The 16,578-nt window shown below is 33.2% G+C and overlaps 2 protein-coding genes across 2 annotated transcripts; one reads left to right on the plus strand and one right to left on the minus strand.

Moving 5' to 3' along the window:
• The first annotated feature begins 1,628 nt into the window (after positions 1–1,628).
• Positions 1,629–2,252, plus strand: LOC145610679 (uncharacterized). The gene has a single exon (XM_081665978.1). The coding sequence runs from the start codon at positions 1,629–1,631 to the stop codon at positions 2,250–2,252; it is 624 nt and encodes a 207-aa protein (XP_081522104.1).
• Positions 2,253–5,324: 3,072 nt separating this feature from the next.
• Positions 5,325–14,652, minus strand: LOC145611583 (CSC1-like protein ERD4). The gene is made up of 6 exons (XM_081666921.1): positions 14,164–14,652; positions 8,622–8,785; positions 8,224–8,499; positions 6,857–7,701; positions 6,467–6,722; positions 5,325–5,943 (listed from the first exon to the last, which is right to left on the minus strand). The coding sequence occupies exons 1-6, from the start codon at positions 14,423–14,425 to the stop codon at positions 5,596–5,598; spliced, it is 2,151 nt and encodes a 716-aa protein (XP_081523047.1). The 5' UTR covers positions 14,426–14,652; the 3' UTR covers positions 5,325–5,595.
• Between the last annotated feature and the right edge of the window lie 1,926 nt (positions 14,653–16,578).

Here is a 16,578-nt window from a genome sequence, read left to right on the forward strand (position 1 = left end):
TGTCTATTAGAAAGTGAAATTAAAGTAGTATAAGAGACTAAAAATTTAAGAGAGACAAAAGTTGATGGGAAAATCGATCAACAACATTTGTGTTGATTGAATATTCCATGGAAATGGCTAGTAGAAGAACAAATCACACACTTCTAAATCACAAAATAACATATGATTATTCATCTCTGCCATCGTCGCCGACGTCAACTTTGATGTATTCCAACGTTGGAGGTTGGGAATGTAGAAGTGCAAAACCATGGAGCCATTGTGGTAGAGTGGGGAGTATTCAATTGTCAAATCATTACTCACTAGAAATCCCAATGTCGACGAGCGATAATCTCAATGGTTTTGTGAAGCGTCATTTTGATGGGTTTAGATACTTGGGGTAGTGGGAGGCTAAACGCATCGTTTAAGAAGGAGTGTAGGGAGAGCTACATACATACACTAGAGTCTAAGGATAAATAATAAGTGGTTTGCTGGGAGGAGAGAATGTTAAATTGAGTTAGAGGCCAAAGGTTAAAAACATGGAATACATGCAAGGGTATGTTTGTCCATTCATATTTAAATGTGGGTGTTACTTGGTAAAATATGGACGCTGTTTAACAATTCAATTTAGAATTAATGACTTTTTTAAAAAATATTTGTATAAAAAATTTGCTCCAGCTCTGTTCTCAAACCCCCAAAAATCATTCTAAAAAGTCGTTATTGTTATAACCTCTGTTTTTTATTCAATTTTGACAATGTGATAGGGTTTTTTTTTCCGTATATTAGGGTTTCATTTCAGGGGTTTTGATTTAAATTAATGAACGTTGCATTTCTTTCAGTGACAATGGTTGGATACATGACATCGAGAAAGCAAAAAGGCAAGTACAAGATTCCATTGGCTAGTATCACCTTATAGACCCATGAAAACCTTAGGTGAAAGTTTCTTAATTATTGTTTTTTTTAATTTATAAATTAACTTAATTATTAAATAGTTTAGTAAGAAACAGGGTAAATCAGCCAAAATAAGAACTAGAGAGTCCCTCGAGTAGAGTTTGTAGTCCGTACCTAGGGTTCGTAGTTTTATGGCTGATTTTTCCTGTTTCTTCATTAATTTCCACAAATTAAATTCTGTTAATTCATACAAAGGTCAATTTGTCATTGCTCTTGTTTCTGGAACCATAATTTCTTTTCATTCGCTTTCCTATGCTGTTTATTTCGGTTTTTGGTCTTGGACTGGTTATGGTAGTATGGTGGTGTATTCTCTCTGTTAATTCACTCGAATAGCAATGAAGATCTTTAGTTGGAACGTTCGAGGGCTTAGTAACTCTTGGACGGAAAAAACTCTCCGAGATTGGTGTTGGAGAGAGCGGACGAACATCGTCTTTCTAATGGAGACGAAAATTAACGCAAGTAAATTACAGAGAATTTGAAATATATATATGTGGTTTTGTTAATGGAATTTGCCTTAGTAGTGATGGAAACTCAAGGGGGTCTTGGTCTTTGGTGGAGAAAAATAAAATGTCAAAATCAACTCATACTCGATTCATCATATTACGGTTGACATTTGTGATCACAATGACAGCACGGTGTGGAGAGCAGTTGGTATTTACGGATGGCCCGAGACAGAGAACAAACATCGCACATGGTCTGTAATGACTAACATCAATTCAAGTAGTACTCTGCTGTGTGTAATGTTTGGGGACTTCAATAAGATAGTGAGTCACAGCGAGGAAGAAGGAGGGGCCGCTTCAAGGAGTGAAAGAATGATGGACGCTTTCCGGAATGCTATTGTTGATTGTGGATTGCAAGACTTGGGTTATACAGGTAGTATTTTCACTTGGATGAAAGGTACGAGACCGGAAACTTTTAAAAGGGAGAGGTTGGACAGATTTCTCGGTGATGTCAGGTGGTGCTCAAATTTCCCTAACACTGTTGTGCGCCACTTAACGATTTATCAATCGGATCATGCCCCTTTGATTTTGTTAGATAGCAATTATTTTGAGAGGGGTAGGGAGGAAAAACAATTTAAATTTGAGGCGTTGTGGTTGTCGAGTGAGGAATGTGGAAAGGCTGTAGCCGAGGCGTGGGCAACAAGTATTGGGGAACAAGCATCACATAGACTATCCTCTTGTGCAGAGAGTTTATTGACATGGGAAGCTAGGAGTTTTGGTGATTTAAAGAAAAAAATAAGAGTGGCAGAGGGAAAACTGAAGGAGACGCAAGAAAGTTATCCCGATGCGGCACTGCTTGAGCTATGTTCGTCTCTTACAAATTAGCTTCAAGAGTTGCATAGGTTGGAAGAATCCTATTAGCATGCTAGGGCTAGGGCGAATGAGATTCGAGATGGGGATAAAAATACCGCGTATTTTCAGCATAAAGCTAGCCAGCGAAGAAGCTATAATAGGATTGTGGGTTTGCTCAATGAGAATGGGTTATGGCGCAACAATAACGAGGAGCTAGAATGCATTGTTGAAAGATATTTTCGGACTTTATTCACTTTTGAATCTCCATGTGATTTTGAGCAGGCTCTTGAGGGCATTGGGCATATGGTGTCAAGTGAGATGAATGAATATTTGAATGTTACACCATCGGATGAGGAGATCAAAGCAACTGTATTCCAAATGCAACCTAATAAAGCTCCGGGCCACGATGGTATGCACGCTCTATTTTTTCCGAAATTTTGGCATATTGTTGGGAATGATATTATCTGCTTTGTGAAAATTGGTGGCATGGAGATATATATTGATTTAAATGTGGTTAACAAAACTTGTGTGGTTCTAATTCCGAAATGTGAAAATCCAAAAAGTATGACGGAATTTAGGCCTGTAAGTTGTTGTAATGTGCTATATAAGATTATCTCGAAGACCATGGCAAATAAGCTTAAACCTTTTCTTGATAATATAATATCGCTCAATCAGAGTGCTTTTGTGCCTAAACGATTGATAACCGATAATGTCTTGGTGGCTTTTGAGATTTTCCATGCTATGAAGAGAAAGGGTGAAGGTAAAGATGGCTCGGTGACTTTGAAGCTAGACATGAGGAAAGCATATGATAGGGTGGAATGGGTCTTCCTAGAGAGGGTAATGTACAAAATGGGTTTCAATGATAGCTGGGTTCGAAAAATTATGGAATGTCTGTTTAGTGTGTCTTTTGCATTCAAGATTAATGGAAAGATTTAGGGCTCAGTAATTCAATCTAGAGGGTTAAGACAAGGTGACCCTATTTCGCCATACTTGATCATTGTTGCAGATGCTTTTTCTACTCTAATTACAAAGGCTGCTAATGAGAAGTTGATTCATGGTATGCGAGTTTGCTATGGTGCGCCTAGAATTTCACACTTGTTTTTTTGCTGACGATAGCATTTTATTTGCTAAAGCTACGGTGAGAAAAAACTCAAATATAGCTAATATTATTAGCACATATGAGAGAGCATCCGGGCAAAGTGTCAATTTTGATAAGACAGATGTAGTTTTTAGCAAATTTATAGATGCGAATCGGAGACAGGAAATTGTGAATGTTTTGGGGGTAAATGAGGTTGAGAGATATGAGGAATATTTAGGTCTACCTAACATCATCGGGAAATCTAAAAAGGTAAATATTTGTAGGGCTTAAGGAGAGAATTTAGAAAAAGCTCCAAGGATGGAAAATGAAGCTACTTTCAAGACCCGAGAAAGAAATAATGATCAAGGCGGTGGCACAAGCTATTCCCACGTATATGATGAGCATATTCAAGATTCCGAAGGGTCTAATTGATGAGTTTCATGCGCTTTTCGCTCGGTTTTGGTGGGGCTCTACGGAGTCTACCCGGAAAATGCATTAGCATAATTAGGAGTCTTTATGTAGGCCTAAAGCTCTTAAAGGTTTGGGTTTTCACGATTTAAAAATCTTCAATCAAGCTCTTCTTGCAAAACAGATGTGGAGATTTCATACAATACCTAACACTCTCACTCACGCAATTCTCAAAGCGAAATACTTCAAAAATAATTCCGTGCTTGAAGCTTTTCGGGGGTACGATCCAAGTTATTCCTGGCATAGCTTATGGGGTTCAAAATCCTTACTGTTAGAAGGTCTAAAGTGGCGTGTAGGAACTGGAGTGAACATTCGGGTTTGGCTTGATTCATGGCTGCCTGGGAAACCGTCCACTGTACATGATTCTCATTTTGATCCAGACTTATTTCGTCGTGATGAGGTATGTATGTGTTGCAATACTGAGGTTGAATCAATTGTGCATGTATTATTTGAATGCTACTTGGCTAAAGAGGTGTGGGAGCAATCTGAGTTTGCCCAAGTTGTGAGGGATTTTCCTTCATCTTCTTTCACTACTAAGTTGTTGTGGTTGGCTGATAAAATTGAAAAAACGAATCTTCCTAAACTCCTTGCTATAGCTTGGGCAATATGGTTTGGTAGAAACAAAGTAGTGAAGGAAAATGCCAAGATAAATAAAACCTGCATTGCTGCTGGTTTTGTGCGATTTGTGTCTGATTATGGTGTGTATGCTCACAAAGTGTTCAACAAAAATGTTGCCTTGAGTTTCATTTCTGCTTCCTCTTGGTGCTGCCCCCCTGCTGGACTGATTAAATTTAATGTTGATGCTCACATTGTTGCAGACAATTATGCGAGTCTTGGGGTAGTTGCTCGAGATGAGTCTGGGCACGTTTTGCTAGCTGCGGTTAAAAGGTACGAAGGGGACTGGAGTGTGGAAGCGGCAGAAGCTGCAGCAGTGAGATACGGAATGGGGTTGGCTCGAAGGTTTGGTTATAAAAATATCTGGGTTTAGGGAGACTAAAGCTTGGTTATAAGCAAAATAGAAAACCACTGAACATGCTTCTCTCCTCTTTGGCTTATTTATGATGACATTGCTAGCCTTGCAAATGATTTAGATGTTTTTGTTATATCTCATGTTAAGAGAGTAGGCAACTCGGGAGCCCATCTAGTAGCTAAGTTGGATACTAGAGACTATTCAGAGCTAGTTTGTATGAGCTCTTATTCCCAAAGTCTTACCACTTTAGCGGCTCTTGATTTGCAATAAATTGCCTACTCACCGTTTCCCTTACAAAAAATAAAAAAAATAAATAAATAGTAAGAGTTATGAATAATTATAAGAATTAAGGAAAAGTGGGTAATTGAGTGATTAGAGATGTGAGGTTGTCCTCAATATATATATATATATATATATATATATATATATATATATATATATATATATATATATATATATATATATATATATATATATATATATATATATATATATATATATATATATATATATATATATATATAATCTGGTTTTAGTTGCTAAAAACATTTACCAACAAAAAAGTTGTTATAAATCGTTTTTTCTGACAAGTTTTTTTTTCTTTTTAATTTTGTTAGCTATTTAGCATAAAATTATGAATTAATACTCATTTAACTGATCCCTACAAAAAAAAAAAAAAAAAAAAAAAAAAAAAAAAAAAAAAAAAAAAAAAAAAAAAAAACTCTAATAGTGTTCATTCTTTTATGGCCTACATGCACCATACAACCTTTTCGCCAAAACACACACAAAATATATTTACAATAGAATGTACTCGTATACAATAACATCGGTGAACATTGCAAAAAACGCCATTTGTAAGATCAAACAATTTCATCATACTCATCATCATCTAACTTATCAGAGTTTAAACTTGGAGGAAGGTATGCTTTGTACACACTATCAATGTCGGGAGTTTCCTTCAATTCATGGCACATAACTTCAAGAGCTCTGTGGTGGAAGAAGCGATAGAATTTCTTGTTACAAACGTAGGCAAAGATTAAGGACATCAAAAGAAGTGGGATGACCGCGAAAGCATAGATGAATCTCTTCACTCCAAAGTAACCAAACATAATAACTTGATAAAAGACTAATGCCGAAAGAAATCTTGTATGAATATGAGGCCACATCCTCCCAAAACTCTCACATGATGGAACATACACATTCAATGCCTGATATAAAGGAAATTAAATACTTGTTAGAGTTGCACAATCCACACATACATTATTTCTACTAAAAAAATTAACAGTCAATGGTCAAACAAAGCCACTAGTCAACCAAAAAAAGTACTACGTACTATAAAGTCCTAAAGTGTCACTTTTTATAGGTCATTATGCACAAGATGACTAATATAAAAGGTCTTTTCTAAAAAAAAATTCCTTAAAAATATGTTATATCATGATACATATGACAAAATGATGGGTAATGTGTTTGTGTGTCATCTATAAGAAACAACTTTCATGATTTTAGTGCAAAATTAATTATTGTGTGCTCATATCCATGTTGAAGTGTTGAAAACCTAATACGTGCACTTAAAGTGAAATGAAGAGCTCGCTCTAGTATTAGCATAACATAGGTTAACGAATCCTTCTACTGGTTATTATGCAAGGATATTTTTTACTGGATTTGTAAAGTCAAGATATTGAAGAACAACAATGTAAGAGACTTATATTAGTAAAAGTTTGAAGAAATTACTTGATTCCTAATGACGAGCCATCCCATGCCGAAATAAATGACACCAAACGGAATGATCAATGGTGCAATAACAGAGTAACAAAGGGTGATTGTGAGAATAAGCATGTCACTTGGAAACCTTATCGCGTATCTAAAATCTCTAGGAGCCCATGCTTCTTTCACTTCAGCTTCGGTTTTGCACAAAAATTTCCTTTTGCAATGGAATATGACAAACGGAATCACTCTAGACAACTCTAACCCGTACCCTATAAAAAACCTACAATCCAATGATACAGAAAATCAAATAAGATTGTGAATTATATCATAATTATATACATTATATACGTCTCAATTACTGATAACAAAAACAGAAAATGGGTGGAATAATTATGAAAGATGAATAAATCGAACCTGAGAGCCACATATGTCAGGAAGAAAGTCGCGCTGTAGGGAATGCTCCCTGCAAGAATATCTATAATAGCTTCCGGTTTGCCCCTCAATCGCTTGATATTATAAAATAGGCTTCCACCGAGGCTCACTCCAATGAAAACATTCAGAACTGAGAAGTAGAAATATTTGCCAGAAGCAGCCCTCGTTACATGGCTCTCGGAAGGAATTCCTTCCGCTTTAGACAGATACTTCAATAACATAGGCAACAAAGCTAAAAATATTATAAGAACAACTTGAGGAAGAAAAGCCTCCAGCAATGTTCGAACAGATTTTATTTGGATAATGGGTTTCAAGAAAGGCAGAAGCATCTCGAGATTCTCCAATGTCGTAAATGCAGTTATAAAAGTGATAGGAATCATGAAAAACAGTATTGTTAATGAAACAATGGTGTACACAACGTACTTGCGTATTGTCCTGGAATAATAATTGAGAGAAAGGTTAGTCCAAATCACTTGACGCGGTTCAGGAGCATCCACTACGATCCAACTGTCAACCATTCGAGCATGTAAACTCTGAGCAGCAGATGCAGCAGCCACTCTACTCGTAAAGAAGACGAGGGCAGAAGAAAGCTGACGATCTCTTAAGGTGATTTTTTGCTCTGCTTCTAACTTTGGGGTAATTTCATTTATCTTTTCAGTGTAATATTCTATGCTATCAACCTTCGTTCCATAAAGACCAAGGAAGCCAGTCCGGGTTGTTGGTCTGACTCCCTCAGGACTACCAATTGATTTGGATTCTGCATAAATTGTTTCAGCGCGCAGCAATTTCTTCCTGTATTTCTCTAACTCCTCCCAGATTTTGTTAACCTGTTACATGAAAAACGTACAGTTTCCTATAACAAGTGACTGATAAATAATTAACTGAAACACGATTATCCAATAGAATTATTGTCTAATATCGAATGAAGCCTTAGCATACACATTCTAACGTTAATAATGGTATATATATGGTATATATTTATATTACGCCTCTTAATTAGAATGATTATCTCTTGCTTACAACTCTATCCGCCAAAATTAATAGCCAACTTCTTTTAGAGAAAATACAAGTTGATAAACAAAATATGTTTACCAAATGGTAAAAATGTAAATAAATCAACATTTTGTCAAATATGGGACCATAGTTGTTGATATATTTATAAAAATGTCATGCTTACTTGACAGAATTGTTGATTTATTTACGATGTTGCAATTTGATAAACAAGTTTTTGTTTATCACATTATCATAGAGATAAACTGGGGCTTCTTCCTTTTAATGGCACGTTTGAAAGACTACTTAAATTTCATGGGATGCAAAAGTTAGTAGAATGTATCAGATTAAAAGGTTACCTCCTTATTGTCTGTTACTATCATTGCTCTGTAGAATGTATCAGGATAAATGGCTTTGAAATACGAATCAACTTGTTCCTTCTTAGTCTCCCCTTCTCGCGCATGAGGTATATCTCTAACAAGAATTGCAAATTGCTCAGCTCTTGGTTCAGAAGACCTCAGAGCTGTAGCCCTTATTTCAGAAACATGTTTATACGCCTTCCATAGGAGGAAATACGTAACCAAAGAAACCCAGTAGACAGCAATCATGTATGCCCACAACCTTGGACTTCCTGGCTGCAAGTGAAAGTAAAATCTGCCGTTTTTAGAAATTTTAATAAATAAGTTCTAAGGTTGCAATACTCGAATGACATGATATATTATATAGTTGAAGGGTACTTTGAAAATACGATACTTACCCCAATACGTTCCATGGAGAACTTATTGAACTCGTTGATAGTTGAGTTGGTTGAGGTCGAGTTTTTAGCGTTTTCATTCTGTTTGATCACACTGTGATCAGTGGCGGAAACAGGCAATAGAATTGGAAGTAGCACAATGCCAGCCATAACAAATAGTCTGAAAGCTGTAAGATAAACCATTAATATATCATTAGCTCAATCAGCTGTTGCAGTATATCATTTTTGACAAGGGAACTTCACACAAATTGATTAGAGTGTAGACGGCCAATTGACCAGATTGGTAAATAAAAAAGATTCCACGTGACAATTTGGTAAAAAAATTAACCCCGGCGACAATTTGGTAAAAAAAGTTAACCCTAAGCGACAATTTGGTAAACAAAATAATCTCAGGCGACAATTAACCCAAAAAACACAAAAATTCCGACAAATTACTTGCGAATGCTTAACTTAGTTGGTTTTTCGTGGTTTTTTTTTACCAACCCATTTATGGAAATAACAATTTCACGAAAAGAAAAAGTTTAAGTATCAATTTTCACTTAAGTTTTGTACCCCTTAGTGAACAAATTTTTATAAAAAAGGGGTTGAAAGTAAATTGGTATTAGGATTAGCAAAATAAAAAGGGGATGACACTTTAGTTCTATTTTTTTTAAATGGGCAAAATATATTTAAAAACTCAAAAACAAATTAAATTAGGATTTGTAAAGAGTTTGTCGAAAAAAATTTAATTTTTTGGGCTAAATGTCGCCGGAGTAAATTGTACATTTTTAACCAAATTGTCACATGTGATTAGTTTTTTTTACCAAATTGTCGCCGAAATAAGTTTTTTTACCAAATTGTCGCTAAGGTTCTTTTTTATTTACCAAATCTGGTCAATTGGCCGAGTGTAGACTCTGTAGAGCACACTAATACATTTCAAAGAAAATGCAACGATCTAATACTTCAACAAAATATTCATGAGTAAATTGGTCAAGGACATAATTTGTTTGTAAACATTTGATTGAAAAACATCATTTTATTGATTTTTAAATGGCATACATATGCAAGGATCTCACATTAACACATTATACAACAATTTAGAATCCGAAGAGAAATTTGATGAAATGGCAAATCTATTCACTCTATCAATAACCAAGCCGAATCTGGTGTATCATTGTTAAATTATACCGTGGGAGAAATTTTGTTAATTTATTTCTTGCTCAATGTAAGCAATTAAGCTAAGAAGAATCACTAAGTTATAAGTAAAAAAAATCAGTAAATCCACATCCTTATAAAAAAATTCCTAATGGGCATATAAAAATGTATATGACATGCCCTTAGCCTCTTTTCTCCCTCACCTTATTTTCACTTCACTTATATCACTTCTATTGAGGCTCTGTTCACTTCACCTTAAGTCAAACTGAAATTACTTTTGCTGAACTTAAATTATTTTTTATTGAACTAAAATTAATTTTACTGATCTGAAATGAAATTATTTTTACTGAAAAGAAATTATTTTACTGAACTGAAATTTCTTTACCTGATTTTCTATTATATTTCTTAATTAAAGCTACTGATTTTTACTTAACTAAAATAATTTTACTAAATATCTTTATAAGGTTAATTGAATAGGCCCTAAGTTGTTTAAGTTGACATAAAATGAGATAAGGGTTCATATAAAAAGATTAGGGGTTAATAGGAAAAAAAAAATTAAAGTCAAATTTAACATTACATTATATAAGGCCATGTCTAATAAGGTCCAAGGTAAAGAAAATAGAAGTATGTACTTCCTTTGTTCTTTTGTAGCTGACACATTTTTCCGATGCACAATTTTAATAATTAATACCTCTAATTATCAATATTGTAAAGATTATAAAAGTAGATATTTATAAATTTATATTGAGAAAATTTAAACAAGATCCCAAATGACTATGATTTATCGTAGTAATGAATCACAAAAACTAGTCAAAGCACGCACTGTTTGTGAAAAATGCAAATGTGTCAATGAAAAAACCAAGGAAATAAATCCATTCATAAATTATGAGATAACATAGGCGTTAATAAATTTAGATTTATTCATAAACGATAAAATAACATATGATAAGTGAAACTCAAATGAAAATTACACTACCTTAATCATCTATATATTATATATCAAAAGCAGGGCCGTCTTTAGACATGTTTTTTCTTACACACGTAATAGGGCCCCCCCAAAATCAGGGCCCCATAATTTTTAAAAAATAAAAATTATAACCTTACACATTCACCTTCTTCCTCGTAAAAAACCATCATTTTCAAAGTAAAACCTAAAAATTCATATTTGATTATGAAGATAAATTTGTGGATTTCGCTTCAAAAAATATTAAAAGGATGACACTTTTTAAATAAAAAGTTTTTGTTTGTTGTTTTATTGAATTGCTATTAAACTCATTACTATGAATATTTAAGCTCTATAATAATTTGTAGTACTGTACTAAAAAAAAAAAAGTCATTTTATAATAATAATGTTTTTAACCTTTTAAAATAGTCCTCCAAAATTGAAGGGCCCAATTTTAAAAGTTAGAACAGGGCCACCGAATTGTCGGAGACGGCCCTGATCAAAAGCCTTCTAAAACAAGCCCACATGCTACATAGCATCCTCCTCAATTAATCAAGTCATCATTTCACATGCTAAAAAAAAATTAAAAAAAAAAAATTGTACAAGATTTGAACCCAGAACATGTTTTAAAACAAAAGTGTTAGCCACAAAGATATCACCATATTATATGCCATTCTACCAAAATTAAATATAAATAAGGATTTCATTCATGGAATTAATATAGTAACTTGGGCATCATCTGAGCCTATAACTAGTTATGATTTATAATTAGTGTCAAAAATCAAATAGTTTAGTATAACCTATATAAGAACTTAAGAAAGGTAAAGAGAATAAACGGGGTAAGCATTGAAGTTTAGTAGTTTTACCAATAAATTATGAACCTTTAAATTTATGATTAACGCTTCAAACCGATAACCTTTAAAGTTCCTGCAATACTATCACATGTTTCAAGCTTGATTTTTTTTGTTTTTGTTTTGATTTTTTGATTGCAAATAACTTAACGCATAGTGTAGTATTCCGTATTTCACAATTCTTGTAATATTTGAATTATATATAAGAACTTCATTATAATTTGAGAATTTTTTTTCATATTTTATTATTTATATTTTGTTGGAATAAAGGAAGGAAAAAAAACAAGTTTAAAGGAGTATTTTTTCATTCTCTTGTTTGCCCTGGCTCCGCCCTGGAAGTCTGCCTTGGAGGGCGGAAGAAGGTAGAAACTATTTTTCAAGAAAAATGAGAAATCTCATTTGCCCGGGCTGACCGGGTAAGCTGGCCCCGTAGGGCGCGAGAAGCCACGTTTGACTGGGCTAGCTCGCCCGGTCAACCGGTCTGGGCAAGTGGGATACCGAGTTCTTGAGCGTCTTTTTGCCTTCTTCTTGGATTCCTTTCTTGTTCTCTTTTGATTCCTTATAACCCCTACATTTAAGAAGATGGTAATGGTGATTAAATCATCATCTTTATTCTGATTTATTCACCCTTCATTGATGGAAAATATTCTTCTATGATCTTCCATCTTCCTCCATCCATCATTATAAGTTGAAGGATCATTTTCTGATTTTGCATACCAAGAAAATTACACATCAAACACAAGCTAAACACTTACTCTATGTTGGGCATAAGTTACTTGGCTCCAACCTTCCACCCAAAAGTGTCTTTGTGTGGAAGTGGTGTGTTAACCTTAGGGAACGTGCCGACGAATACAATTGTGCACCTCGGTTGCGCCGGAATTTCGTTTTCAAGTCAGTGATTTGCATCACGACACACCGTACTCTTTCATTGTCATAAGATCATCTTTTCGATCTTATTGTTTACTTATTATTATAGCCTAGAAAATATCCTTAATTTACAACATATTTTAGTCTTGTTACCTTTCACATTTCTACTAAAACTGTCACATTTCCGGAAAAAAAAAAAAAATCTTTTAATCGAAAAAAATCTCATAACAATAGGTTGCTAACGAACGCTCCGGTTACAGACCTATTATTAACCCAACCGAAACCTTATAAGATGTATGACCTAAGGTGACCCGACTCAAGCATGACCCAACAGGAACCTGACTCGCATAGTTTACGGCATTAACCCGAATTGACTTGACTCGAGTTTACCAGACTCACACTTACCGACCCCAAACTCGACCCGTTTACCTAAATTGACAGTTCTACCCTGAGGCGTGCGTTAGCTTTTGCCTTTGTAAAAATGAATGATGAATTAGCATGTTTGAAAGAATAGATAAGCATGAATTTCGTGTTGCACTTCATAAGTTGAGTTTAGTTTTAATAAGACCCACAATTTAAGACGAATTTGAGGCTTAAAATAAAGATAAAAAAAAAAGGTGGGCCACACTGCTTGAGACAAGCGGTATCAATTTATCTAGTCCCACGCTATCTAATAAGTTTTGCCAGGAGTATATCATCACTAACTAATAAGCATTGATAGATATTTTGGTTTTGTATGATAATTAGTTGGTACTTGATTGATATAATTGGTTATACCTTATTTGATTAATTGATTGTAAATAACTTATTGTATAAAAAGTTTTGTAAATAGCTGTTAATTCTTTATTGTTTGACTACATTTAATAGCTATAAAGCTACTTATTTAATAAGCTAATTTCAAAAATCTCCTATAATAAGTTTTTTTAAAAGACCAAGTTTTTTGCGCCTAAAAGCCTATTTGAATAAGCTTTTTACTAAATACCCAAATTTAATTTTTTAAATGGTCAAATGTCTGTAGTGTTGTTCATCCAAATGATTCCTACCATGTGCTTGAGACTTGGAGAGGGGAAATTCCTAATCTATTTTTGAGATATGCTTACATTTCTCATGCCATAACATTCTTTTTAAACAACACAAACACTTTTTCTTGTTTTTTTTTAACTAAAATGTAATCACAAATAAAATATCATTATCATTATCTAGATTGATGTGAAAATTGATTGACCTATCTAGTGCACAATTAATGCACGTATCGTGTAAATGTTCATCTTGCTAGTTGATACACATCATGAATTCATGACATGAATGATGAATCTAATATGCAATATTTATCGTATTATAATAAAATGTGCAGACTGCAAATACGTGTTTTTTCTTGTTTTGCCGCTAGACATGCTTACTTAATTGTGTCGTAGATTAGACAATAAGGGTCTGTTCTCATTGACTGAACTGAACTCAGCTGAACTGAAATGAATATTTTATAAGCGAAGGAAATTAGGAGCTGAGGTGAAGTGAGCTGAGCTGAACCGAACTGAATTGAATTTTAACGTAAGAGAACAGGCCCTCAGTATATTCAATAAGCTTGTTTTTGTGTTCATTAATCTAAATCAAATATTAAAAGCCCACTAATCGAAGCTAATCAAAATTTCCAACATTTTACAGACGTTATTTAAAGTGTAACAAATGATAATATTCACTTCATAGCAATATACTGTATATGAAACAGAGTAAAAACAGAGAAAATTAATACCTGTGGAAAGGAAGACGAAATAAACAGCAGTATCAACACCAGAAGCAGAGATAATATCATCTTCGGAGGAAAAAAAAGCTTCTTTGATCCAATAAATCGGGTTTCGGGTCTTCGAACTAGGATCCATACCCTTAAGAATTCGATTCGGGTAATATATTACTTGGTTACCAGGCTTCCTTGAGAGCCAAGTGAAAAGAAACATCAAAACCACAAATATTATGAAAGAAGTTCCAAAAGATGTAAGAAATGAACGCAAATCCATCTTCTTTTTTTACACTTGAACAATATTTTTATTGGGATTTGCAATGTTTTGTTGTTTTGATGGATTTATTTGTTGTTTCTAGTAGTTCAGTGTAGTAGTTGTAGATGGAGAAGAGGAAAGAAAGGTCTTTAGAGCCAATATAAACTCATTTTTAAGATCCTCACACTTTTGGCAAAACAACCAAAAGGTGATGATGGCCTACTTGAGTCCACCACCCCATTTGTCTTTCTATATCAAGTATGATAATGATATGTGCCGACATACTCTAGTATCTTAATTATTCTCGACGTTCACAAATAATCTACTTTGTAACTTATCTATTTATATTAAAGTGTATTAAATTAACTAATACTTTCTTCATTTTTAAATAATTGACACAATTGACTTTATTCACTATGTTATATACTATTTTTTATCCTCAACTAGATTAAAATCTCGTGCAATGCACAGTTGTTAAATATATTTGACAATAATATTACAAAATATAAAGTATATAAAATATGTTCATAAATATTATTATTTAGGTATATATGGAATATGATTGTTAAACTGGAAAGAAGATATCATAAGTTATAAATAGTTTACTTAAAGATTTTACAAAAAAAAAAAAAAAAAAAAAAAAAAAAAAAAAAAAAAAAAAACAGCAAAAAAAGCGGGAAAAATTTTCACAATGTAATGACAAGTGTAATGAAAGTTTTCGCTTTTAGTATAGGTTAATAGATTTTTAGAAACATATTAAGAAAAATAAATTTTATTACGAAAGACATTGTTAAATAGGTATTGATATAAAGTTTCGTATTATATCTCAACTTTATATAATTTTTAATAATATTTTAATCACATATAAGGTGAAATTAGTACATTGGCATATATATATATATATATATATATATATATATGTGTCAACTTTAATTGTGTTAGTTATCCTGGGAGAGAGGGTGTTACGGTATGTTCTTTTCAGCTTAAGTTCGGTTCGATTCAGTTCGGTTCAGTTCAATTCAGTTTAATTTAGTTAAGTTCAGTTCAGTTTTTAATTTCCTCTTCTTATAAAATATTCAGTTCAACTCAGTTATCAGAATAGGCCCAAACACTTTTCACAAATCACAGTATTGCAACTTTAAATTCTTCCTCCCTAATTTTTTAATTAATATTGCACCATAGGTGAGGCCACAATTTTTTTGTAGTGGGATAAAGGAAGAGAGAGAAAGGAAAAATACAAAATTGTCAATATACATGTAATTTGTAAGCATAAATTAAAAGAAATAAATAAGTGTTAAAAAGTACTTCCTCCATATTTTAATAAGTGTTAAAATAAATGTGATCTTGTTTGAATAAGTGTTACACTTTCTTTTTTGGCATAAAAGCCACATTTTAATATTATATACCTCTCCTCTCATGGTCTCCACCCAAACCCACTATTACGTACTGTTTTTATATTTCTTTCTTCTCACATTCAATGTTTTTCAATAAACTATTAACCACACTATTTTTCTTTTACAATTTTTAAATACTCCAACTACTACACTTACCTCTTATTTTATTTAAGTCAATTATATTACATAAAACTATGTGTCAGTCAAAGTGTAACACTTATTAAAACACGAAGGGAGTAATGTTTTATATGATAATTGCTATGTGATTGTTTTCCAAAAATGGGTACTCTCTCCGTCCCAAAATTACATTCCTCCTTTCTATTTTTGGTAAGTTTTTTTTTTTTTTTTTTTAGTAAATCAACTCTCTTTTTTCTGTTTTATATTTAATGCTTTCTCACTCATTCTTTCCAAATCTCACTCATAATCCTTGTGCCAAATCACAATGAATATGATTGGTTAAAAATTTTCAATTAGGAGCATGTGATTGATCCTTTTTTTTTAAAAGGATTGATGACATGTCATGAGTAATAATTAATCTATCTTTGTACTTCCCATTGCATTATCTAATTATTGTTATTTGTCTTATTCTTTCCTCCTTAATTCCCGTGTAAATTTCCAAACAGGAATGTAATTTAGGGACGGAGGGAGTATAATGTATGTAATATTGAAGAATTATTTTTACAAAATTAAAACAAGTGGTGCAATATCTATTAATAATTACTAAGACAGGTCATGCTAACATTATTTTTGGACACGTGAACTTTTATGAAAAAAATTCCA

Source organism: Chenopodium album, chromosome 24, assembly GCF_948465745.1.
Source record: "Chenopodium album chromosome 24, dcCheAlbu1.1, whole genome shotgun sequence".
In the NCBI taxonomy this organism is placed as follows: domain Eukaryota; kingdom Viridiplantae; phylum Streptophyta; class Magnoliopsida; order Caryophyllales; family Amaranthaceae; genus Chenopodium; species Chenopodium album.